Consider the following 25,910-nt stretch of genomic DNA (forward strand, 5'->3'; position numbering starts at 1 on the left):
TTGCCTATCGGGGCCCAGTCCCCGCCCTCTGGCTAAGGGCCCGGAGTCCCCGGGCTGGGGGGCGGGGGGGGCGGTGATTGACAGGCGGCGGCGACGGCGGCGGCCCGGGCTCCCGCCGCCCCATGTGACTCGGGCCAGGATGGCTTTGGCTTCGCCTTCCCCTTCCCCCCGCGGCGGCCGCGGCTCGGGCTCCGGCTCCGTGTGAGCGGCGGCGGCGGCGGCGGCTCGGCCGGGCCCTGGGCTCCGGCCTCATGGGGAGGAAGGGCACCCCGGGCCCCCACAGCGAGGCGGCGGACGCCGACACGGACGGGGAGGCCGAGGCGGGGCAGGCGGCGGCGGCCGGGGCCGGGGCCGGGGCGCAGGAGGCCGAGGCCTGGCCGCCCGGGGCCGGCCCGGGGCCGCCGCTGTGGCGCCTGCCCGAGGAGCTGCTGCTGCTCATCTGCTCCTACCTGGACTCGCAGGCCCTGGGCCGCCTGGGCCAGGTGTCCCGCCGCCTGCAGCGCTTCACCAGCCGCGACCTGCTGTGGCGCCCCATCGCCCGGGCCTGCCTCAACTCCGGCTTCACTCGGCACGGCACCGATCTGTAAGCGCGCCCGCCCTCGGGCCCGGGCCCGGGGAAAGAGCGGGGACGCGGGGCCTAGTCCGGCGACTCCCCTCCCGTCCCCTCGCTGGTCTCGGCGGGGGGTGTGGTCGTTGGGGAGCCACCGGGCCCGGCCCCGCAGCCCCCCTGGTGTGTCTGTGGTTCCCCGAAATTCAGAGCCCTGGAAACGGCCTCCCACCGTGAGCCTCCCTTTAAGTCCCCTAGATTTGCCCTTCTCCCCGCTAGCTACATCCTCCAAATAACCCACTCTGGGATCCCTTCAAAGGAGTGCCTGAGACCTTCCCAAAATATTCCTCTTGGAATACCATCATCCACCCACCAAGAACCATTTAAATTAATTTCCTTTGAGAGTCTCTCAAAATATCCTCCTCTTTGAGACTCCCTTCAAAATATGCTTCCCAGATGAGGACAACAACAATAATAGTATTCATACAGTGCTTTAAGGTTTGCAAAGTGCTTTACAAATATCCTGGTTTATCCTCAGGACAACCCAGGGAGGTAGGTGGTGTTATTACCCCCATTTTACAGATGAGGAAACAGGCAAGTTAAATGACTTGCCCAGGGTCACACAGCTCCTAAGTGTCCAAGGCTGGGTTTGAATTTGGGGCTTTTTCCACTCCAAGTCTATCACTGCACCCACACTGGCTGTCATTTTAAATGTAGCTAACCCCTGAGATTCTCTTAAAATAACTGCCTCTTGTAGACTCCCCCCCCCCCCAAATTCTTTCTGAGATGATTTTCAACATAGTTTTTTCTGAAGTTACCCCAAAATAATCTTTCCTTTCTTAGCCTGTCCATCAAATAATATCCAACTTTAAAGATCCCTTAGGACCCAGTCTGTCAGTGAGATTCTCACTTTGTGCCCCCCACTTTCCAGCATTCAGGGCCCAATGCTTCCTTCATTAAGTGGTTCTAGGGTCTTAAAGAGGTGTGTATGTATACGTATGTGTATACACACTAGCTGGATAGACTAGCTCTATGTGTGGCTCTGGTTTCCCCTCTGTCTTTGATTCTTACTAATTATGGTAGGGGTCCAGGTATAGTATCTGTGTTGTCATTTACTAGTATTACAGATTTAGTTGTGGATTAAGAAAAACCCCCTAAATATTTTCACAACCAAGGAGCATTTAGTCGGATGTGAAGAAATGGCGGTAGGAGTGTGGCTTGGGAATCTGGACCCCAAGAAGTTCTCCACAGCTATCTTTCTTTGCCTTCTGGTCCCAGGCATAGGCAGAACTTATAGAAGTCTGGAGGAGAAAATTTATTCTTGTGTCACACTTCTGTACCTAACAGGACACAAGAAGGTGAATGGGATGCCTGCTTGTGGCCTAGGACTGGTTACACATAGGTACGTGTGCTACATAAGACATATATACATATATATGTATATATGTTGCAGTTTTGTCTGTGCTGAAGAGAAGAGGGCAGGAAGAATGGAATTCTGAGACCTATAATTCAAAAAAGTATGTCCTGGACACGAATGGTTTAAATGACACTGAAAGTGGAAATGTATGACCTTTTTAGTTGGACTGGTCAGAGTGGAGAGTGGTGTCCAACTTTCCAAGGGGGGTCATTTTCAAATTGCCCCCTATCTGTATAACTAAAACACTTTTTCAAAGATTACCCATAAGGAAAGCTGACTGACTAAAATGATTGGAGCTCAGTCCAAGGAAAGGATTGGCTTTCTTTCCTTTCAGGGAGTTAAACTGATAGCTTGAAAATGCTAGCTTTTTTTTCTTTCCTATTCAATATACTTCTGAAAGGGAGAGGACTAAGATAGTGTAGGTACTGTAAATGCCAAATAAACTTTGCCAGTATTAAAGTGCTGTAGTCTATTCAATCCAATAGATATTTATTAAAGTGCCTGCTATGTACAAGACACTATACTAGATACTGGGTATTGATTATGGCTTTATTATTTATTAGCTGGGTCCTAACATGAGGTTATTTCTAGTCTCCCAGGGAAGTTGTTTTAATATAGCATTTGATCAAGAGCAAGGTCAGTGCTCCTTTCTGGGTTGAGGGGAAAAGTCGTATATGCTACAACAGGTGGGGAGAGTGTTTATCAGTGTGGTCTGTTTCTGGACAGCTGTGGGAGGGATGATAAGCTGCTAGAGGATGGTTGTCTTCTTTGGAGAAAAAAGGCTTGTGGTCTTCCCCAAGTTTTGGTGTGCAATGAGAATCATACCTCTGTGAAGATAGAGTGAGACAGCTGGTTAATACATTGTGTCATGCCCCCCACCCCACCCCCAAGACTGAACAAGTGAATGCTTTTTAATGACAGGAAAGCAAAACTTTACTCTTGTTCAATTTGATAACTTTTAAGAGTCTTGTTTCTTTATGTCAGCCTATTAAGTGAAGTTGAGGATTGGGAGTGTTTCTAGAAGGTGGAAAGAGGGAAGTAAGTTAGGTGCTTAATTTCTCACCTGTCCTGGTTCTTTAACTGGGGTACATAGGGTTACTTCAAATTCTGCAGTGGTATCTGTGGGCTTGGGATCTCAACTTAAGGTACCCGGTTTCTTAGCCCCAAGGAAACACAAAGGGATCTGGTTTACTGACCTTCCGGCCCAGGGCAAAGTAGCTGTTTGGTTGTTCTAACTGATCATAGCTCTGTTGATTAAGATGAACTGCTCTGACTCCTTTTGATTTGTTAATGGCCTTACTATTGTGCTTAGAGGCATTTTGGGCACTTAAAAAACAAAACCTGAAACAAATAATTTGCCTCCTTTTGAGCTCTTGCTCAAATTGTGCACATTATTATCATACATAATTCACAATATGTGGATATATTTTTTTCTGGTAGACGCTAAACGTTTTCTTACTAGTTTGAAATAAGTTTTGTTTGGTCTTTTTTTTGAAAGTTATTATGAAACTTTGGGGAATAGAAGTATTTTGAATACAATAATCAAAGCTAAAGAAATGTTTCTTATAGCAGCTTTTTAAGTTTTCCCTGAGGAATTTGGGAAATCAGCCTGGTTTAGTGCACTAGAACCAGAAATTGAAATTTAACTAGAGTTCATAATCAGGGGCCAAGGTAACAGGTGGAAGAACAGAGTTAGTACCTGGAAACTCCAAACAGTTAGCAATCTAGATTGAGATTTTAAAGAAGTTGATAAATATGTGGGATTTTAGAGCCTTCCAGTCCAAAATAAAAACCCCTCGAAAAGCAAACACTACAAGCAAAAGACTACAGCCTTGTCAAACCCAAATTTTAATCTTAGTATACTTTGGAAGCTGTTAGGCCAGTCTTCCAAGACAAGTGTGATAGAGTTGAGCAAAAAACATAAGGAGTGAGGAATAGGTTTGTTACTGGGCATGACTGTGGTGTAAAGATACTGAAAACATCAGTGAAACATTTAAAAAACAATGTAACTGCTGGGTAGTAAAGTTACTAAATTGTATTTAGCTAAATTGTTAACTAAATTGTATTCATTCATTCATTAATTCATTCATTCCTTCGCTGAGCTGAGACTGAATGTGTGGAACTCTTTGTGACTGGGGTATCCATTTCAGTGATGATTAACGTTTAGAGTGAAGAGATAGAAACAGATAAGCATTGTGTGTTTGTTTGTTTTTAAAATAATTGAACCTAAGAGCAATTTAAAAAAAAAAAAGGCATAAAGTTTCTCTTCCTATTTCCAAATACAGAACACTTTGCTGGCTGGTTAACTTTTGAATCTAACCAGTGTATCTCAGAAAAGTCACCAAACTTCTATGACTTGGGCACTTTTTAGCTTTACCTGCTGAAGAGGGGAGGTTTATGGATGTATTTATTGTCTTTTTTTTTTTTTTTGCAAAAGCCTTGTTTAATAGTTTCTGTGAGTTAATAAAAGCACAGTTCAGTTTACATGCTCAAAATAAATAAAACAATACACCTGTGAAAGCAGGAAATGGCCCAGTGAGACAAGTACCTCCAAAAGCAAATGGGGTTTGGGAGGAGGCCTCTTCTAAAATTCCGAGGGAAAAAAAAACCCACCAAACCCTCCTTTTAAGGCTTTTCCAGTCATGGAAAGCCTGAAAGTTAGAAAGCATTTGCTTACTTTCAGGATAATAGTAATAAATTGAGACTCTTAAACCCCACAAAGATGAGTTAGCCACATATGTTGGTGGATTTTTAGCCAGAAGAAAAAGAAGACTTCAGGTAGAGAGTGTGTTAACTGTCTTCAAGTATTTGAAAGGCTGTCATGTGGAAGAAGAATTGTTCTGCTTGGCCCCAGAGGGTAGAACGAGGAGCAGTGAGTTCCAAAAAGGTAAATTTCATCTTAATGTAAGGAAAAACTTCCTAACAATTAGAGCTGTCCAAAAGTGGAATGGACTGCCTCAGGAGATAGTAGTTTCCTCGTTACTAGAGGTTTTCAAGTTAAGCCTGATGACTGCCCGTCAAAGGATTTTTGGTCAGGCAAAGGTTGGACTAGATGGCTTCCAAAGTCCTTTCCAACTCTGATTTTATGAAGAGGGTGGGGACAGTTATCTTTCTTGTTTCTCCATTTTCTTTTGTCCCCTCTATCTGAATCTCAACTGCTTTGGAAATTCTCCTACATCTTCATTTTATTTTTTGAACACAGTTAATCTTGGGTGAAGACTGTGGTTTTTGTTTTTTGTTTTTTGTTTTTTTTTTGAGACCACAGTATGAATAGGCTTCATTGAGGGGAAATGTCTGAAATAAGAAAAAATTGAGCATCCATGTTGTAGAAGTATTAACCTTGTATTCCTTCTTCTTTCCTATTCCTCTTTTAATTAAAAAACAAAAACCCTATGGTAACTCTGAAGCTGATTTGGCTTTTTGTTCAGAATAATTCAGCCCTTGATCTGGGCTGAAACTAAAAGAGATATGTGTATGTATAGATTATTCTTCTTGAAATTGGACTTCTATAAAAATTTGGGAAGTTTAGGAGAAATAGAATTTTAACTTTTTTAGAGTTAGGGAGAAGATGAGAAATTGAATTTTGAATGAAAAACATGTATATAATATGTATGTATAAATAAGCTCCTCTGACACATACTTAAAAAAAAAAAAGCCTGTACATTTTAACACAGTAGAATCAACCAACCAACAAATAAGCTTGCTTAATGGGTAATAGATTTGTGCCTGTGTTTCAGAATTTGCTTAGGAGTGTATTACTTGTTAGAAGATTGAATTCTTAGTGAATTCTAAGTTTTGGTTCAGTTCCAAGTTGAAGAAGTCTCTTTCTCATGACCAGACCTGTCTAGTCGTAAGCATTAGTTCAGATTCAACTCTCACTTCAGGCCAATAGAAATAGCATTAGTTAGACACACTGAATAACAAACAGCAGGGCTCCTTCCTCTCCAAGATAGGTCAGCTCCCTTCTAGATGACCAACAGTCATCTCCAAACAAACAGAAGAAGTCTACCTGGATTATGAGTTTACCTTTTGAGAAAGGTTTGGCCACCTTTTCTTAGCTTACACATCAATCCTATATTTCATCTGACCTGCTTCTCTGTGTTCAAGTTGCCCTCCCTGAAAGTCCAGGCCACCCAATTGGTCTCAGTACCTGCCCCTCTTTAGTCTACAATTAATTGCCAGCACATTCCTTCTCTTTCCCTTTCTTTTTCTTCTTCTTTCCTTTTTTTTTTTTTTTTTTGGTATTTGACACGAACTCAGACTACTGAGAAAGGTGACAACTGTGAAATGAAGACAAGGCTTGGAGACACCTTAAAAAATACAAGAGGCAGCAACTAAATGACAAGAGCAGACTGCCAGGCACTTTCAAAACACTACTTCGTCTGTTGACTTTCCATTCTTTGTCCGAGGCACAAAATTGGAGGTCAAAGAATCATAGGAGTTAGAGATGGAAAAGACATTTGGGGTCACCTAGTTCATCCCTCCTCCTTCCTCTGCCCCTGATTCCGAATCATTCCTTACATTATATTTTCTCCTCCAGCTCTTGTACAGTTTTCACGGTCTTCACTCAACTCCGGCTGTTGCCTTTGGGAAATGATGAAGGAGGCTCCGTTCAGTTTTTGTCTGGCATGGAGAGAAACTGCCTCTGCCTACAGTTGACACTCATGAACCTCTTTGTTGGTGGTCTTTGCTGAGGGGTTAAGGGCTAACTGATGTCTTGTTCCTCCCTACTGCCGGGTTTAGAGGCTGAAGAGTATTCTTTGGGTTGTATTAGGTATCTTCATATGTTTGGGGGTAGGTGGATGAAGAGATGTGATATAGAAGTGACTATTTGCTTTGAGCCTTTTGATTTCTTGCCACTTGAAAAGCAAGAGGTTGGAGGTGAAGGGAATGACATTGAATCTCACTTTGCTATTAAGTAACCAACCTGGAACTTGTTTAAAAAAAAAAAACCTATCAAATGGCACTCTGACCACTAATTGTTAGAAGAAGTATATGCTGCCCTGTCAGGTTAGAAATAAAGTGAGAAGGATGCTTTCTGACTGAAAGTGTAAGCTGGGAAAGAAGAACAAGAGCTCAGGCTGAAAGCAGATATTTTGGGACTGAGGGATGGTTGTTGCTTCCTAGGACTGCATTGCCAATTGCTCCCTGACATCAGGGCGCTAATGGTCACTGGTTGTAATGTTCTTGGAAGGAGTCTGGAGATGGTCTTTTCTAGTGGTAGCATAGAAGGATATCTTCTCCTCCCTTCTTAAGCAGCTGGTGGGAGCTCCCCAAAGAGGGTATTATGTTTCTTCTAGTAACTGCCAAGAATGAGAGGAAATCTACAAGCTCTGGGATTTTGGGGTGGGATGAAGGGGGGGGGAGGCAGGTGATGGTAATAGAAGGGAGAGGGAAATGAAATTGTTTTATAGTAAATATATTGAGATGTTTTTCCTGGAAAGCTGTTTCATTGTAATGAATGATGGACTTTTTTCCTTTTAGCTCTGCCTCAAGTTCCTTTCTTCTTTCAGCTTTCCTTATTCTATCCAACCTTCCTAACACCCAAACCCTAACTTCTCAGGCTTCTTTGAATTTTCATTTTAGAAGGGCATGTTGGTAAGGTAAAGATGTGCTCTAATAATGTACATAGTGAGTTAGAAGGGAATTCCCTTACAGAACAAATGTATTAAAGGAGAACTTCTCATTCCTTCTTTATCTTGCTTGTTGTTTGACTTTATCATAATGTCCTGCAGACGTTAAAAGCTTTTTGGACAGCAACTGGCATATGTTCTCTCCATTCCCACAACTAGCTTAGTAGAGACAAAGAATGAATTTGAAGCCTAGTCATTTAGACTGAGAACCTGCTTGAGAGATTAATATATGTCATAGCAGCAGAATTTTAAAATAGTAGGATTAGTGGTGCCAGTCCCAATCCTACCTCCTACCAGGAAGTCTTAGATCAGTGCCATTCTGTGGAGTTAAGAAGTATGTGTGGACTCTTATTTAGTCCTTCCTTCTTGGAATTGAGCAGGTTTTGTGTTTATTCCTATTCCCATTTGGTCTCAAAGACCAAAAGGTGATTTTCAAAAGAGAATGAATCCTATAATCCAGAAAAGGTACTACTGGACTTTTGTCATTGTCATTCAATTTTGGGAACAGAGTTTATGGCCCAGTTGATAGGGAAGGTATGAAAGGGGAGGTCTGGTTGGGTGTGGTGGTGACATATTAGGAAGGCCTATACAATGATGTCTATGCTTGATAGCCATTCCTTATACAGCCCTATTTTCTTTGCTGTTGTGCCCTTTCTAACCTAAATATCAAGGTGAACTAATTTACAACCCTTTTATACCTTAGTAGTGGTCTTTGAGAATACTTAGCAGATGACCTTTCAAGAATTGCTGGGGTTGAAAAATTCATCATTCTGTGGTCATCCTCATGATTAGTCTTCTTAAACTTAGGCTATTCCTTAGATAAGAGATATATAGTTTGTTACTGGGCCTATACCAGCTTGGTAGGACCTGCCAGGGCTTGTGGTCCACTGGCATAGCCTTTGAGGAGCCAGGGCTGCTTCCTTGTAAGGCATTGGAGTAGATTTTAGTGAAAGGTACTTGTGACTACGTAAAGGTAGCTAGGTGGCAAAGTGGATAAAGTGCCAGACCTGTAGTCATGAAGTTTCATCTTTTTAAGTTCAGATCTGGCTTCAGACACTAGCTGTGTAACTCTGGGCAAGTCACTTAACCCTATTGTCCTCAGTTTCCTCGTCATAAAATGAGCTGAAGAAGGAAATGGCAAGCCATTCCAGTATCTTTGCCAAGAAAACCCCAGATGGGGTCACAAAGAGTTGGACATGACTGAAAAGTGACCAAACAAAGTGGCTTGCTCTGTTGGAACTGGCTTAGCTAAGTTTTAAGAAGTTCTTTAAGTGATGAATATTTTGCCAGATTAAGACTGTTGACTGAAGTGGAGAAGTTGGAATTTATACCAATGATGAGAGTAACTCACATCTCTGAAAACAGATTATTGAAGTATTAATGCATGGATATATACATATTTGTGGCTATATCTGTCTATAAATCTATCTATCTATCTACGTACTTCAGTGTATTTATAATTTCATGTGGGTGGATATTACCTCCAATATATAGTTTGCAACTCATCCATGCCTGCCCATTCAGTGGGACTCTTATCCATATTCTCCCACAAGTTCTTCACAGGGGCTCCACCAAACATGCTGGAGGCCTTCCTCAGTTCTCTTGACCAACCTATCTTTCTACATCATGCATTTCTTTGATGACACTCTTTAAGTTACTTCTAAATAATTAGAGTCAGTGTCCTTTGCTTGTTTTTCAATTTTAATATCATATGTGGCAGGATAGGTTTATTTGCTTTTGGGAGGGAGGGCATGAGGGACTGGAGGTCATGAAAAGAAAAGAGAAACTCTAGATGACTTCCTAAATTAATTTCTACCCCACTGCAGACTCACTGTGTGTGTGTTGTGTTGTTTTTGTTTAAAATAGGTTATGTGCCCAGGAATGCAGTCAAATTATAATGGTGACTAAGTGCCGGAAAGTGTGGTAGAGGGAGAAGAAGGGGGGAACTAGGAGTGGAAAAATAAGCCCCAGGCTAAAGTAGGAGGGCTGGGAAAATGGAAATCCAGGCAGGCCGGAGGCCAAGTTAGAGATTCCGACGTGCATTAACAGCTATGTGAGATGTTTATTTACAGGGGACTAATCATTTTTTGTTGGCTCTCCCTACTCTTACACCTATAACTGTTCAGGAGAAGTAAGCTGGAGGGCATCTGAGGGATCTGAGCAAAGTCATTTTTGAATTCCAAGGAGCACCTGCTCTTGTCTTAGAATATTCTTTTCCTATTGTTTTCTTCCCCTTTTTCTTCCTTTTGCTTATTTTCAGAGATATTTTGATCACTACCCCTGATTTTGAAGGGATAAATTCTTTATAGGTGTAAGGAGAATACTTAGTAATCTGTTAGAGAAATTATGTTTGTAAAGGCTTTGGGACTAAAGGAAGAAGAAGTAAGTTTACAAAGTTGCCATTTTCTAGGAGCTATTTTTTAATACATAGAAACCAAATTCAGTAATGGAAAGTTTAAAGGAACCTGGGTGGGAACGGATTAAGTTTAGAGGTTGGGGAGAAGGGGTAAGAAATTTTTCCCTAATCAAAATAGCACTTGACTTTGCTGTAACTCTGGAAGTTTCCTGCTGTCAGACCTGAGCCCCAGGTTGGGTTGGAGGGAGTCCGGGAAGGGAAAAGGGGAGTGTGGGGGCAGGGAAGAATACCTTAACTTTTGGTGAAGTGTCACCAAGTGAGAGGAGGGTGGAGATAAGGAAGGTAATAGCTTTTGCCAACTTTGTTTAGAGTATGTTCTCTGTCTCAATTTAGTATGCCATCTATACATAATGAAGAACTAATAATCATAATCACAAAAATATCAACAATTAGCACTTATATAACACTTTAAAGTTTGCAAAGCACTTTGATGATCACAACAACCCTTACATAGGTGGGTATTATTACCTTCATTTTACAGATGTGGAAACTGAGGCTGAGAGAGGTGAATTGACTTTCGAAGGCTTATGAGGTTACTAAGTGTCTGAATTGGGATCTAAACTCAGGTGTTCCTGACTTCAAGCTTGGTGCTCTCTTTACTAGGGCCCCACCCAGGTGTTTGTTATCTAGAATTTCCTGCCCTTTTTAAAAAAAAATTCACTTCAACTGATTAATATTAAATATCCTTTTCTCCTGCAAGGCTATCTATTTAAGACTTCTGTTGTTTTAAACATGAAAGGGATTTGTTAGTCAAAAGTCTGACTTAAGAAGCAGCAATAGTTATAATCAAAGGAATATTGGACTAGGAGTCATGAGAGCTATATTCTTTTCTTGGTTTTGCCACTTACTTAGCTATATGACCTTGAGACAACCGTGCTGAGCTTCGCTCTTCACATCTGAAAAACAGAACTAGGCTTAATGCCTGCCTTACCTATCTCAAAGAATTACTGTAATGATCAAGTCTGTGGAGCTGTTACCTCCTCATATTTTCTTACCTTTCCTTATCTGGTTATTAGCTCCTGCATTTATTGTTTTTAAATGACTGTCTTATTAACACACATTAAAAAAAATTGCTTCCTAATGACTCTTTTCCTCCCCCAACTAGAACCCTCCCTGTAATAAAGAAATATAGTTAAATAAAACAACCAACACACTGGTCATGTCCAGCATATGAGGTCACTGAATTCAACAGAGTTCTGCTGTTTTTGCTTGTTTTTCTTTACATTATTGTTGGCACCTAAATCCAGATCTTTCTGGGAGGTCTTGTGTCCTCCTTGTGGCCTGGAGGTTATCCTGGGGGATTTTTTTCTGAGTATAGAGAGAGGCCTTGGTGACTTATATTGTTTATCCTCTCCTCTGCATACAGGGTGACCAGCATTCCAGTGAAGGAAAGAGTGAGGGTCTCACAGAACTGGAGACGGGGGCGCTGCCGACAGGGAACATTGCTCAAGTGGAGACGCAAGCAAGTAGCCAGTTATCTCTTTCAGAGCTTCCAGGGGCACAGGCTAATGGGGTCATGTCGGAAAACAAAAAAGCGACGTGGTTGTAGTTTGGCTGGCCTTTCTTGTCAAGAAGGCCAAGAACCCCACAGAAGGGGTCCTAAAGGGCAGACGTGTTCCTTGCCAGTTAGAAGACTGAACAGTGAATGATGAAACTAGTAACCAGATCCATCTTGTTTTACTGTTGTTTAAGTCTTTCACTGACGGGTTTTCTGCCTTCATTGTTAGGCCCCTCAACATCTCTTTCCCACTCCCCTTTGTAAAAAGGCAAAACAGAATGTAAATGAGTTAGACATGTTGTTACTAAGACTGTAGAAGTTGAACTTTGAGGAGCAGGCTGGAAGGTGGCTGACAATGCCACCTTTTTTTTTCTTTGCAGTAATTGTTCTCTCATTGTTTCATTTATGCTACTCTAGTTTCCCTAGTTAAATTGTAAACTTCAGAAGGCTAGGATCTTGTCTTACTCTTACTGTCTCTTAGGTGCCTACCACAGTTCTTGGTACAGAATTGTTGGTTGATCAATAGGGACGAGGAGCAGAAACCTCAAGCTCATTTATGCTTGGCAGGTGTCATTTCAGAAGTATATCCGTTATTTTTTTCTAAGAGGAGAGTAACACTATAATTGAGAACTATTGTTACCTATTCAGTAGTGCTATGTACCAGTGGCTAAAGGTGATTATCCTAAAGCAATGGTTATAGGAAGGAACCTTCTGTTTCATAACTCATCCTTTTCCCTTTGCTTCTTAACCCCATTGGTTGGCTTGTCATGATCTATTGCTGTGGATGATGGTAGTGGTGATGATAAACATTCCCATGGTAGTGATAGTTGATTTATGAGGAGATCCACATCTATCCTTGCCTCAAAAAAAATTGATACTTCTTTCACATTCATTTACCCTTTGATTATGGAGGGTACCACCATCTTCCCAGTCACTTGGACTTATTACTAGGTGTCATCCTCAACTCCTCCCTCTCTCCCCCCATATCCAACCAATTGCCAAGTCTTGTCATTTCTAGCTTCACAGCATCTTATATACATTCCCTTCTCTCCTCTGACACTGCCACCACCTTGGTACAGGTCATTATCACTTCATACTTGGACTACTGAAGTACTCTGCTGATGAGTCACTACCTCAAGCCTCTTCCCATCCCAGGCCATTCTCCACTCAGCTGTCCAAGTAATCTTCCTAAAATGAAAGTTTGACCATGTCACCCTCCTATTAAACTCTGATGGCTCACTATTGCTTTCAGGATCAAATATAAAATTCTTTCTTTGTCTTCTAAAGCCCCCCATAACCTGGCCCTTACTATAATTCCAATCTTTTTACTGTAACACTTCCTCCCCCACCCCATGTACTCTGTAGTGCAATGACACTGGCCTTCTTACTGTTCCTTGAATATGACACTTCATCTCTGACTTTAGGCATTTTCACTGCATGTCCTGAAAATGCTTGGAACTCTTTCCCTCCTCATCTCTGACTCCTAACTTTCCTGGCTTCCTTTAAGTCTCATCTAAAATCCTACCTTCTGCAAGAGGCTTTTCCTAATCCTCCTAAATGCTGGTACCTTTCCTCTGTAGATTTTCTGCAATTTATCCCATATATATCTTGTTCACACATAGTTATTTGTGTGTTGTCTCTCTCATTAGATCGTGAGATCCTTGGGAGCAGGGTCTTTTACCTTTTTTTTTTTTTGGTATCCCTAGCACTTAGCACAATGCGTGGCAAATTTGTTGTTCTTCAGTGGATCAGTTGTGTCCAGCTCTTTGTGACCCAGTGGACTATACTGTCCATGGGGTTTTCCTGGCAAAGCTACTGGAGTGGTTTGCCTTTTCCTTCTTCAGTGAATTAAGGCAAAGAGAGTTCAAGTGACTTGCCCTGGGTTATATAGTTAGTAAGTGTTTGAGGCCAGATTTGAACTCGGGTCTTCCAGACTCCAGGCCCAGCACTATATCCACTGAGCCATCTAGCTGCCTCTTGAGCCATCTAGCTACCTCAGCTTCAAACAAAGTAAGTACTTAATAAATGCTTGCTGCCTGACTGAATGTATATCCCTTTGCCCTCTCCTGCCCAGTAAGCCTTTTTTATTGTTCAGTGGTTTTTCAGTTGTGTCCAACTCTTTGTAACTCCATTTGGGGTTTTCTTGGCAAAGATAATGGAGTGGTTTGCCATTTCCTTCTCCAGCTCATTTTACAGATGAGGAAACTGAGGCCAACAGGGTTAAGTGACTTGCCCAGGGTCACATAGCCAGTAAGTGTCTGAGACCAGATTTGAATTCAGAAAGAGGAGTCTTCCTGACTCCAGGTCCAGCATTCTATCCATTGTACCACCTAGCTACCCAGTAATCTTATAATGAAGATTAAAAAAAAAGAAGAAAAAAAACATTTAGCAAAGCTAATGAACGCATTGACAAGATCTGACAGCATATATGATATTTCATATCCACAATCCCCACCTCTTCATGAAGGTACATTTTCTTAACTCTTATCTGGGGTTAAATTTTGTTATTATAATTATACATTGTTCAGTTTCATTTTATTCTTTTGATTTCCTTTGTTATAGTTGTATATATTGTTTCCTAGTTCTGCTGGGTCAGTTCATGTAAGTCTTCCCACATTTCTCTGAATTCTTCATATCAATATCAGTAATTTCATATGGTTCAGTAATATTCCAATCAATCAATCACTGAACAAGCATTTATTAAACAACTATTAACATGCCAGTCACTGTGGTAGACGCTGGGGTAAACAAAGACAGAAATAAAGTGATTCTTTCTCTCAAAGATGTTGTCATCCAGCCCTGGGAGACAACATATACATAGATGGGTAAGTATAAAATAAGCAAAAGGTGATTTTGAGAGGAAGGCACTAGCAGCCTAGGGAGTATGTGGATGAGAAAAGATTTCATGGAGGTCATGTACCACAGTTTGCTTAGCCGTCCTCCAATCAACAGGTTCCTACATATTTCTAGTTATTTACTACCACAAAAAGTACTGCAATGAATATTTTAGTATATATGAGTCCTTTCTGTTTTTGACTTCCTTGGGGAACATTCCTAGTAGGAGGATCTAAGTCAAAGAGTAGGGATATTTTAGGCACTTTTAAAAAAATCATTCAAAATTATTTTCCACATGATTAGACCAATTTAAGCTCCGCACCTGTGTATTAGTATGCCAGTTTTTTCAAAGCCTCTTCAGTATTGACTATTCCTAACTTTTTTTTTCATCTTTGCCAGTTTAGTAGGTGTGAAGCAAAACCTCAGAGTTCTTTTGAATTGCATTTCTCTTATTAGTGATTTGGAGAAGTTGTATGATTGTTAATAGTTTCTAATTCTTTTGAGAATCATTCGTTCATATCCTTTGACACCTTATCTATTGTCAAGCTTGCTTCTTAATAACCAGAAAGTAAGTTATTGTATCTGTCAAGATTCTGTCCTTGGAATGTTTTTTCCTGCTCACACTAGACTGGCCTTAATCAGTTTGGCAAATAAATCACAAGCAATTACCATCTTGCTTCTCCCTGGGAGTCTTCACTATTCATGTGACATGGACCCTGTTTTTATTCTGTATAAGTATGTAGTTATTTACAAGGCTGTTCTAAATTTCTGGTTATTGGGTCCCTCATTTATCCTCTTCTCAGCTACGTGGATAGCCCATATTTATACAGGAGATACTGGGCACAAATATATATCATGATGTGTATAAATATGGATATCTCTACGTACTTAACACATGTTAGGTGTAATATATGCAAACACTTGTAAAAACCTCGTGAGTAGACATCCAAGCTGCATTTAATGGCCCATCAAGTCAATTTGCAGAACTTTTTCTCATTCCCATGGCAATTGTATTAATGAGTAGGGTGAAAAGCTCACTGTCTCTGTTCTGTACTTAGGACTTGTAAAGCACTAGGACTTTTAAGGCTCTTGCACATTTATCTCAATTGACAAACTTTTATTAAGCACCTGCTATATGCTAGGCACTATTTAGATACCTTGCTGAAGTGTGTCTGGTAAGATATAAGCAGTGGTGGGTTGGTGGGGCTTAGTCATCACCAATGAATATTCTCAGTGCCTGACCATATTCTTTTCCAGAGCAGCTCGCTGAGTATCATGGGGCTAACCTGAAGCTTCTAATCCTTCCTCCTGTAGGACCTCAAAAAGAATCTTTTAACTATTTGTAGATTTGTCTTATCAGTCATTTTGTGAGAACTGACTATTTTTTGTAGCCTCTGCACTGTTGAAGAGTGCTCTGTAGCTGTCTTTTTCTATTGTCACACTTGTCCACTAATACAGAAATGCAGATCTATCTCCCTAGTGAGAATCTAGCTATCTAATCAGTACATTAGCATCCTTTCTTAAATGGGTTTATACTTTACACTGACAAATGGAGCTTTACTCCAATAGGAAGAGGAAAGGGAGGGGTCTGTTGGTGGCACCTTCTTCCCTCTTGTCTTTCTTCCCTTCTGCTCTCATTGTTCTTTATAGGAAAAGACATGGGACTAGAGACCTCATAGCTGGGCACTTGTACTTCGAGTTAGAGGATACAAAGTAACCTGGAAATAATTTACTCATCTGACTGGAAGTTTTCTTCTAATTCCCAATATTTGCCAACCCCAACTTTCTATCCCCTTTTCTAGTAAAAATTCCAGGGTACTAAGTAGTGATTCAGAACTGGAATACTGTCTGAGAGAAAATGATATGTAGTTTGCTTTTGAAACTTGATATCTTTTTAAAAATAATTATTTATTGGTATTTTTGTTTTTATATCACCCATATTTCCCATTGCATTGCCTCCGCACCCCCCATCCTTTCCTAGGGAATCATCCTTTATAATAAAGAATTTTTTAAAAAAGAAGAAAAAGTTCAGGAAAACTACTCAACATAGCAAAAAAAAATTTGATGGTATATTCAGGTATTTTAAGATGCCTCTTAAAAGTAGCATATGTTGGGGGTGGGATGGGAAGGGTGCATGAGATGTTAAGGGAGAGCTAGCACCTCTGGTGTAAGGACTTGCAGAGCCGGGCTGCTCATCAGCCTTTGGTGTCCACCTTCATCCAACTCTCACTTGTGGTTCCAAGAAGCTATAGCATAGGCAGTGGCCATACCCCAGTAAACTATCTTGGCAGATGGGCTAAACTAGGTTGAGGAATACAAGCCTCCAACCCATTGATGAGTTAAGGGGATGTCTACCCCAAGCACATGAAGACTTCCTTACCTTGGAATGGGTAGATGAGAACAATTTTTTCCAAAGGCCATATAGGTAGTTGAAGCAGGTGCTATGGAGCACTCAGAGCTTGGTCAGACATCAAAGACACCCAAGGTCATCCACTGCATCCTGGGCCATCTCCAGTTGTCCTAGCTTTTGTCTTGCCACTGGACTTCAATGACTCTGGAAGAGAGAATTAGGACTGACAACTTTGTGCAACTCTGCCTCACTTAAATCCAATTCATGAGAAAGTCAAGATGTTACCCCATGATGTCATTGGTCTTCTTTGAAAATGAAGGACAGACAAATAAAAATAACAAGTGTGTGGGTATAGGAAGGGTAGTCATCATATATCTCTAAGATAACTTCCACCACTACCACTTTGAAGAAGTTGCGGGGGGGATGTAGAACACTAGAACTTCTTAACTTCTCTTTTGGAAAGACAAAGAAAAAAAATTATAGGACTATTTTGTCAGAAAGAGATGGAGTAGAATAGTGAAGCTCAAGGCAGTGATACTCCAAACTCAGCTATTGCAGTATCCTGGATGACACTTTCAGTGAGTATTATTGGGAGACAGTGGCAATCACAAACAACAACCAACTTGCCTTCCCCTGGGTTTGGTTTTTTTTTTTTTTTTTACTATTTGTCCTAGATAGGTAGTTATTTACCAGAGAGATGAGGGCTCTGATCCCCATAGATCATTGCTGGGTGGAGGTTGTCTAGTGACTAGACTCTAGTCTCTCCCAAGGGGTAGAGTTGGCTTTTTTGTTGATATTCTTGGTGATCCGTATCTTCTTGCTTCCCATGTCTGCAGTCTGATGCCCTGGATGCAGCTAGAGGGTGGCTGTCTGTACCTCTCCCAAGCTGAAGACATCCGTGCCTACCAGCTCTGCCCAGATGGTTCCAGCTTACACCGCCGGCCCCTGGCCATTTTTTCTGGTCATGAGGAGGATGTGTGCCGTTTTGTGCTGGCCAGTTCACATGTTGTCAGTGGAGGAGGGTAAGGTCTCCCCTGACTCCTAACCTTGTCCCTCCTACCACTGGGATCTGTGTTTGGTTAACTTAAAAGCCCTTTTGCCTGCTTTTGGAATTTTTCTTTCTACCATGAAAGGCCTAAGCCTTAGACCGCAGAGAAAAGAGTAGTGGCTTCTTCCCAGATCAGAGCTCTTTAGAGAGGCTTGATCCAAGGTAGCTAATGGTGAAAAGATAGAGGGGCAGGGAAGGGGTGTCTTGAATGCAAAATGGAGCAGCTTTGGGTAATCCTTTGTGCTGAGCAGTGGTTAATTTGATTTGGCCCTGGCCTCACTAAACCCCAAGTATACTGAATAGGTGAAAATGTCTAGAGGTAAAGGACTTTACTGTGAACAGTCCTCCTGAAGCTCAGTAGGGTCAGGCCCTTGGATTACATGGGTGGTTGTGCAGCCATCTTGTCCTTATGCAGGAGGCATAATTGGCTGTTATATGTGTGTGAAGATATATCCCAATTTCTCTTTTAGAGATGGGAAGATTGGTCTTCATAAGATCAATGGCACCTTCAGCATCAAATTCTCAGCTCATGAACAGGAGGTGAACTGTGTGGACTGTCAAGGGGGGGTCATTGTGAGTGGCTCCAGGGATAGGACAGCAAAGGTGAGTTGGTTCTCTATTGCCTACAGGTTGTTAAGTCCTGTGGTTGCTGATGGGTGTGTGTGTATGTGTATGTAACGAACAAGGTATGAAATAGGTGGAAAGGAGCCTTGAGTCTCAGGATTGGCTAAAAGTGTGGAGAGTACAATAAAGAGCTCACTTATGTGTGCCTGGCATGCTACTTGTCATGCCAGGCTGTGTCCCAGCCAGCTGGCCCAGCAGAGGAGCCGATGGTAGTTGGGAAGGTAGCCACTCACTTGAAATGTGATGTGAATTTAAAAAGGACAGGCTGCCCAGGTTTTTTTCTTATTGAATTTCCTCAAAATTGTGGGTTTAGTTCTGACCTCAGAAGGTTTTTTTAAATTTTCCTTCTCCCACTCACTTTCTTTTGGGTGGGCTAATTTTTATCTTCTTATTTACAGGTCGTCAGGTTGGTAATGTTGTTGTTATTATTATTACTACTACTTTCTCTGTATGATATGGTTAATAGATGGTACAGAGACATTTAGAGAAGGTCTTTATATATTCCTACATAACCAAGCTTCTCAGTACACCTTTGGGATGAGGTTAGTCAGGAGAATACCCAGCTCCCGGCCAAATAGATTCCCATTCACCAGGGATGGAGAAATGGTTCTCTGCATTAAACTTTCTGCATCTATGCTTATTGTTTGTCCTCTGAGTCCTGCCAATGGAATTTTGCTAACAATTTGCTTGATTGTTGAGGAGGCAGAATAGGATTTTATTTGTCTCCTTCTCAGAGCTCTGTAGGCTCCATAGTGCTAACAAGGGTAAGATGCTTGTTTGTGTCAGCAAGTAGGGTTCCAAGACACACAACAGAATGGATTAGGGAAGAGAGAAGTTGCTGCCTCACATAGTAAATTTTCTGATTCTCTATGCTTCCTGGTGTTCATTTCAATTCAACAAGGATTTTTAAGGGTTTCCTATATGCTCAGCATTGTCTTAGGCATTGGGGACTCAAAGACAAAGCCGTTCTTGTCTGTAGGTATTTGCAGAATTTAGGAATATCAGTGAAAGGAGGCAAATACAGTAATCTATGTAATCTTCTCTTTTCTTAAACTTTGTATGTTGTAAGATAGTCACATAAAAAAGCACAAGCCTAAGATCTTTGAGAAATCATATAATGAGCAAGTAATTTTATCTCTTTTTTTTATTTTTTTGGCTAGGTAATGGGGTTAAGTGACTTGCCTAGGGTCACACAGGTAGTGTTATGTGTCTGAGGTCGGATTTGAACTCAGGTCCTCCTGAATCCAGGGCAGGTGCTCTATCCACTACGCCACCTAGCTGCCCCATGAGCAAGTAATTTTAATTAAAATGTATATCATGGATACTGTCTACCTGCCCCTGGAATCATACCCCATAATGTTATCCAGACCCATGCTTATTCATTGTTGCCTTCTACACTTCCATGGAAATACTGGCTTCAATGTAGTAGGCTGGTCAAAAAGCAAACCAAATTAAAACTTGTGAGGATATAAAATGAAATGAAGGCATAGCCTCTTACTCTCTGCTTTGCTATTCCTTCCTCTTAACATAGCTGCTACTACCAGGGTGTTAAAAGGGATCATCCTTCTGCTAGAGATCAAACCCTGGGAGCCCTATGTGCAGATTTTCTTCTTTTTCAGTGTTTTTCCTTTCTCCTACTGTGTATGCTGGAGTCTTGAACAGTGGTGTCAAGCTGAAATGGAAATGGGGGCCACTAAACTATATGTGTAAGGATCCCTATGGGCCACATATTAACTTAGAAAAGCATGTATTAATATTGTCAATGTTTGATTGTATTTTATTTATTTTGTTAAATGTTTCCAAATTATATTTCAGTCTGGTTCAGGCCTTACATGGGAGTGTTGTGGGCTACATGTTTAACACCTCAGGTCTGGTTTAGAATATATGCATAGTGATGTGTTTGTGTACAACTAAGTTTTGCAATGGAAGGCAGAAGTTTTGGGGACACTGACTAGTTATGTTTAATAACTAGGTCCATTTAGTTTATTCTAACTTATTTCATATGTAAAGTATTGAGTTAAACACACTAATGGCTCAGGTTTGTTTGTTTTTTTTTTATTTTTTTACGGCTCAGGTTTTTAAAAGTGTGTTACACAGTCTCATCCATCAACCACACATATACCCTCACTCTTTTAGTTGCTTAGATTTCATGCAAGTCTGGGACAAATGACTCTTCTTTGTTTTTGTTCTTTTGCCGGTCCCTGTATTCTAGGTTTGACTCTTTTTCTTATCTTCATGCTTACCTTCCCCAAAACTCAAGCAGATCTTACCAAACTAATATCATTTCTTTTTTTGACAGTTTTCATAGGATCATAATTTTAGAGCTAGGCGGGACCTTTGAGGTCATCTAGTCCATCCACTTCATTTTATAAATGAAGAAACTGAAGCCCAGAGAAATTAGGTGATTTAACCAAGTCATACAAAGTAAATAGCAGAGCTGGGAGTAAAACCCAGATCTTCTGACTGAGTCTAATGGTCTTTCCATTGTATAACATTGCTAGACCTGGAGAATGCCATAAGCATAAGATATCTGGCTTCATTGAATCAGTTGGTAAAGTGTTCCATGTTAGCCTTGGAACATGTAGACAAGATGGAAAGATGTGTGCAGTATACATATATACATTTATGTGGATTTGGAACTGGTTGAATGACTGGTCCCATAGAATAGTTTTTAATCTAAAGACTTAAGTTTAGGATGGAGGAGATATGACTAAATAACATTTGTTTGCAAAAGATAGCTGGGGGCTTAATAAAATCTAAATTCAACGTGAATCAACAAGTGTGATATGGCAATTAAAAAGCTAATGCTATCTCAGCCTGTTTTGTTTTGTTTTTCGTTTTTCTTTTTGGTGAGGAAGTTGGGGTTAAGTGACTTGCCCAGGGTCACACAGCTAGTAAGTGTCAAGTGTCATGAGGCCAGATTTGAATTCAGGTCCTCCTGACTCCAAGACTGGAGTTCTATCTACTGTGCCACCTAGTTGCCCCATCAGCCTGTTTTAATAGAGATATAGTATCTAGTAAAAGGGAAATTACATTCCCACTGTCCTCTGCCCTAGTCAGACTGCTGACTATTTGGTGTTTTGTCTGGTTGTTGCTACATTTTAGGAATTACTTTGACAAATTGAAGCACCTCCATAGAAAGGTGACTAAAATGAAGAGAGGACTGGAGACTGTGTTTTAATAGGATATGTTAAAGTAACTAGGAATATTTAACCTAGAAAAGGGAACACTTTGGGAGGAAGGACATGATAGCTATCTGCAAGTAATTTGGAATCAGTCAATAAGCAAGCATTTATTAAGCACATAGGGAGCAAGGAGTGTATCTCCTTTTCCTCCACATCTAGAGTATCAGGAGGTGAGAGAGAAGGTGCAATCAGTACTGGAAAGGAATGGTTAGAGATTCAGTGGAACAGGGACTGTAGCTTTATGTTGAGACCCATATATGGCAGAGCTACTGGTAATGGATGAAAACTGTAGAAAGGCAGATTTCAGCTTGATAAAAGAAAAAAACTTACCAATAATGAGAGCTTTCCTAAAATGGAATGAGTTACCTTGATGGTTAGTGGGTCCCTTGTACTACCACTACCATTGGAGGTCTGTAAACAGAAGTTAAATGACTACTGGTCAGTGATGTTAAAGATGAGAGTCTTGTTCAGATATAGGTTGTACTCAGTTACTTCAAAGGTCCCTTCCAACTCTGACATTCTGTAATTACTCAAGAGTTTCTGAGTAAACAGAATTTCATGGATTCCATCTCTCCTTATTCCTTCTTGCTCTTTTTTTAAAAACTGTTCTTCCTTCTTAGTGCTTAGCACAGTGCCTGGCATATTGTAGGTGCTTAATTAATGTTTATTGCTTGAATTCTCTTCTCTTTCCCTCCCCACGTTTCCTCCCACTTTTCGGTTCTTCTTCATGTTATGTCTTCTGCTATTAGAATGTAAGTTTCTTGAGTTTAGGGGCAGTCTTGTTTTCTTGTTTTTGTATCCCCAGTGCTTACTTAGCACAATGCCTGGCACATAGTAAGAGCTTAATAAATGCTCAGTCTTATCTGTCTGTATACCTATCTATCACATGGTAATATCTCTACTTTTACAACCACTCCAATAGGCTTCTAATACCTTAGAGATATTTTTATGGTTACTGAGATGTTCCTACAAAAATGCAGTTCACCCTTTTTATGGAAGGACATTTTTTTCATAGGAGAAGAGAGAAGGGAAAAATCCTTTCAGGTTGCTGTAATGCCTTTGTTGGCAATTGAAACTTGAAAAAAGGGGGGACCTTTTTTCTTTCCCAATTTTAGATTTGTTGATTAATTTGGGCTGACTCTTTTGCTGAGATACACTAACATGGGAAGGTTCCATCCTGAGAATGTGTCAAGTTGAGGTCCCTGATATTTGTGTGTTACAAGGAACAAAGTCAGACCACTTGTGCTGCTAAGTAAGCGGTTACTTCTTCAAGCTTAGGCAAGGGTGAAAGTGTTAGAGATGTAGTAGTCTTATCTTCCATCCTCCAAAGATTATGAGGCTCACATTCCTAGGTGATGGTGCAGTTCAGAATACATTGAAAGGGCCATTTTCTGTGGTCATTTTCACAAGTGGTACTAGGGTATCAAGAGTTACTTTTGTAATCCAGGTCTCTCTTCCTTGGATTAAAGGAGTTGTTAAGAAATTGGGGAGTACTTTAACTTTCTTTATGGTGGCTAATCCTACCCCTGTAGTCTTGTAAATTTATTACTCAATGATAATTTCTCCTCATTATTGTTTATCTCATTGAAAAAGATGAGAATTGAATGAATAAGGGTGACTGAAGCACTTGTAAAATGGATGACATTTTTCATCTGTTATTTGAAAAAGAACAATAGGGTTGTGGATTTAGAACTGAAAGAGATTTTAGAGGCCATCCAGTGGAACTTCCTGACTTGATAGCTAAGAAAACTGAGTTGTAAAGAGATTAAATGATTCAAGGTCACATGGGTAGTAAGAGACAGACCTGGGATTTTGAATTTGGTTTCCTTCTTTCACCTGTACCATACTACCTCTTTGAGGATCTCCATATAAGTTTGAGCTCTTTATTTGGGGGAACATTTCCCTTTGGTAGTAGTTATCCTGTTTAACATCACTGAAGCAATGACATTTCAAAGCTGAATGCACAGCCTTCACACCCATAGAAAAGTAATAGGAATAGGTACAGCTCCATTTTGAATATTGGATCTACTTGAAATGGAGAACAGAGTAATTAGTTACTGCAGAAATGAGAGTGATTGTAGATAGATCAGTTGGTCAGGACACAGAGTGGAGAAGGGATGATTAAGTACAGTGTATAGTATTTATTGTTTCTTCTTTCCTAGTTTAGATCTCTCTCTCTCTCTCTCTCTCTCTCTCTCTCTCTCTCTCTCTCTCTCTCTCTCTCTCTCTCTCTCTTCCCCTTTCCCCTAAAAAAAATCTCTTTAAGAAATATTTTCCTTTCCTAGCATGGAAGAGATATTATGTGACCTTAAAAAGACAAGGATCATCTCTATCACCACTTCTACTCACAAACCTCAAAGAATGTTTTCTTTATATTCTTTCATCTAAGGTCCTGATTGAGCTTAGCTTATTCTCCTTTTGGGATGCTGAGAGGTCACTTGATTCATGTTCCTTACCTTGGGATTCCTTTTTGCCTGATGCCTGGGGACAGCTCTGTTCATTTGTGGTTTTCCTTTCTGTTTGGGTAGAAGCTTATGTTCTTGTGTGTATCGTTTCTAAGATTGGGGGGTGGGGTTGGGGATGAGTAGCCTTGTGCTTAATGGGAAACCTTTAAATGCATTGAATCCTGAGAGGGCTCTGTGAGTGTTGATTAGTGTTAAGCTCAGAGTAGCTGCTAATGTACATTCCTTGCTGATAGGGACCAGATAGTGTGCTCCAAGCAATATTTTTAACCTGTGGGAGATATGGAATCTTAAAAGAGTTAAGCTTCTCTGTTGCTTTTGGTGACTCTAGGTGCTAAATTCCCTGCTGACATGAATAGCATTGAATCCTAGGCATTATCAACAAATAAACAACCAACACAACTACCTTCCCAGCTTTGAATTCTGCCTGTCTTTATTTCTGTCCTTCTATTTGTCTGTTTTTATTTTTCTCTCAGTGTAAGTTAAAATTATAGTGAGGGGTGGGAGAGGGGAAATTGACAAACTTTGGGTAGAGTAAGAATGGTAAATACCATCTTTCTACCTGTTTGGAACCATAGTTCAGTTTAGATCATTGAGGTGCTTAGATCCTGGCAATAAACAGACTGTCTAGAAAGTGTGGTTTGTTTGGTAGAAATATAGGGGCAAAAGTATAGCCGTTGCCTGGGGGTTGGGGCCTTTGCTTGGGAGTTGGGGCTTTTGTGGTAAGAGTGCTTGAAGCTGGGGGTTGGTTAAGGACATTGGCAATCTTCATCCTATGTCCCAAGTTATTGATGTTGTTGTTTGTCCTTCCTTCTCTGAAGAGGACCATGACATCAGGAAGGTGATGTCATGCCTTGCAAGTGAATTGGATTTAAGTGAGGCAGATCTGTGCAAAGTCACCAGCCTCACTCCTCTGGAGCCTTCTGGGTCCAGCGGCAAAATATAGATCAGAATGACTGGAGATGGCCTCCATGTCCTGAGTTCTAAGTTTTTGGAGTATCAAGAGAATCTCCTGCAGTAGTTTTCCTGTTCTCTGATATCTTCACCCTAATTCCAGGCAGTGGCAGTGAGAGCAGTCACTCTCTTATGTTTTTAGGTGTGGTCTCTATCCTCGAGCCAGCTGGGGCAGTGCTTACACACCATACAGACTGAAGACCGAGTCTGGTCCATCGCCATCAGTCCTTTACTCAGGTAAACATTGCACATTTTTGGAAAGTCTTGTCCTATGAGGCTTATGTCCTGTTTTTTTTTTTTTTCTGTAAGAAAGGCAAGTTGGGATAATTGTGTCTGTATCTACAAGGCTGCATTGAGCAGCTCTCCTTGGAGAGTTTCAAAGTCTTCCTGGTTGATGGGAGGTAGCTTTAGGCTGAATCAGTATCCCAAACACTGATCTGGGGTTAAGATGACCTTCAGAGAACTGTCTTCTCCAAGTATCTCTTGATTGGATCATCAAGGCAAAGATGCTGATATAACTAGAAGGCCAAATTTTCCTTTGGGGACCTTGCTAAGTCTCTAAGATTTTAGCAGGAAGACAATATCTTTGAAATGTGGCATTCACTAGCTATCTTTCTGTTAGTCTCAGCAGTCTGAAGTACTAGTCTAATGTTGATATAGAAAAGGGAAGATATGAGCTATTGAGGCTCTAGTGTGTGTCTTGGGTTTTTTCCCCCTGGGCAGAGGACCTCTGGAGTTCTAATCCTGGAATATGTCTATAGGGGTAAAGGTCATCTGCAGTTGTAGCATTAAATGACCTAAGCTTCTGAAGCTGAGATCTTTGTTGGATTTGTCTCTTCCCTTAGATGAAATCGAGTCTCTTCAGCATAGCCTTTGAACAGGTGAGCTTTGTTGTCACCTTAGCACCCCCTTTCCAGGGCCCCCTGGGCTCGGTGAGTTGG

At 41.0% G+C, this 25,910-nt stretch overlaps 1 protein-coding gene across 2 annotated transcripts in view; it reads left to right on the forward strand.

The window, feature by feature from the left end:
• The first annotated feature begins 251 nt into the window (after positions 1–251).
• FBXW4 (F-box and WD repeat domain containing 4) overlaps positions 252–25,910 on the forward strand; it is a 112,610-nt gene continuing 86,951 nt past the window's right edge. Inside the window, exons 1-5 of one of the 2 annotated variants that reach the window (XM_027851797.1) lie at positions 252–583; positions 11,380–11,475; positions 17,533–17,718; positions 18,215–18,347; positions 25,112–25,206. In XM_027851797.1, the coding sequence (XP_027707598.1) occupies positions 252–583; positions 11,380–11,475; positions 17,533–17,718; positions 18,215–18,347; positions 25,112–25,206 (842 nt within the window). Of the gene's footprint in view, positions 584–1,899; positions 1,950–11,379; positions 11,476–17,532; positions 17,719–18,214; positions 18,348–25,111; positions 25,207–25,910 lie in introns of those variants that run through there. The other variant, XM_027851798.1, reaches the window with a different exon arrangement.

This window comes from Vombatus ursinus, unplaced genomic scaffold (genome assembly GCF_900497805.2).
Source record: "Vombatus ursinus unplaced genomic scaffold, bare-nosed wombat genome assembly UNPS02009205.1, whole genome shotgun sequence".
NCBI lineage: Eukaryota > Metazoa > Chordata > Mammalia > Diprotodontia > Vombatidae > Vombatus > Vombatus ursinus.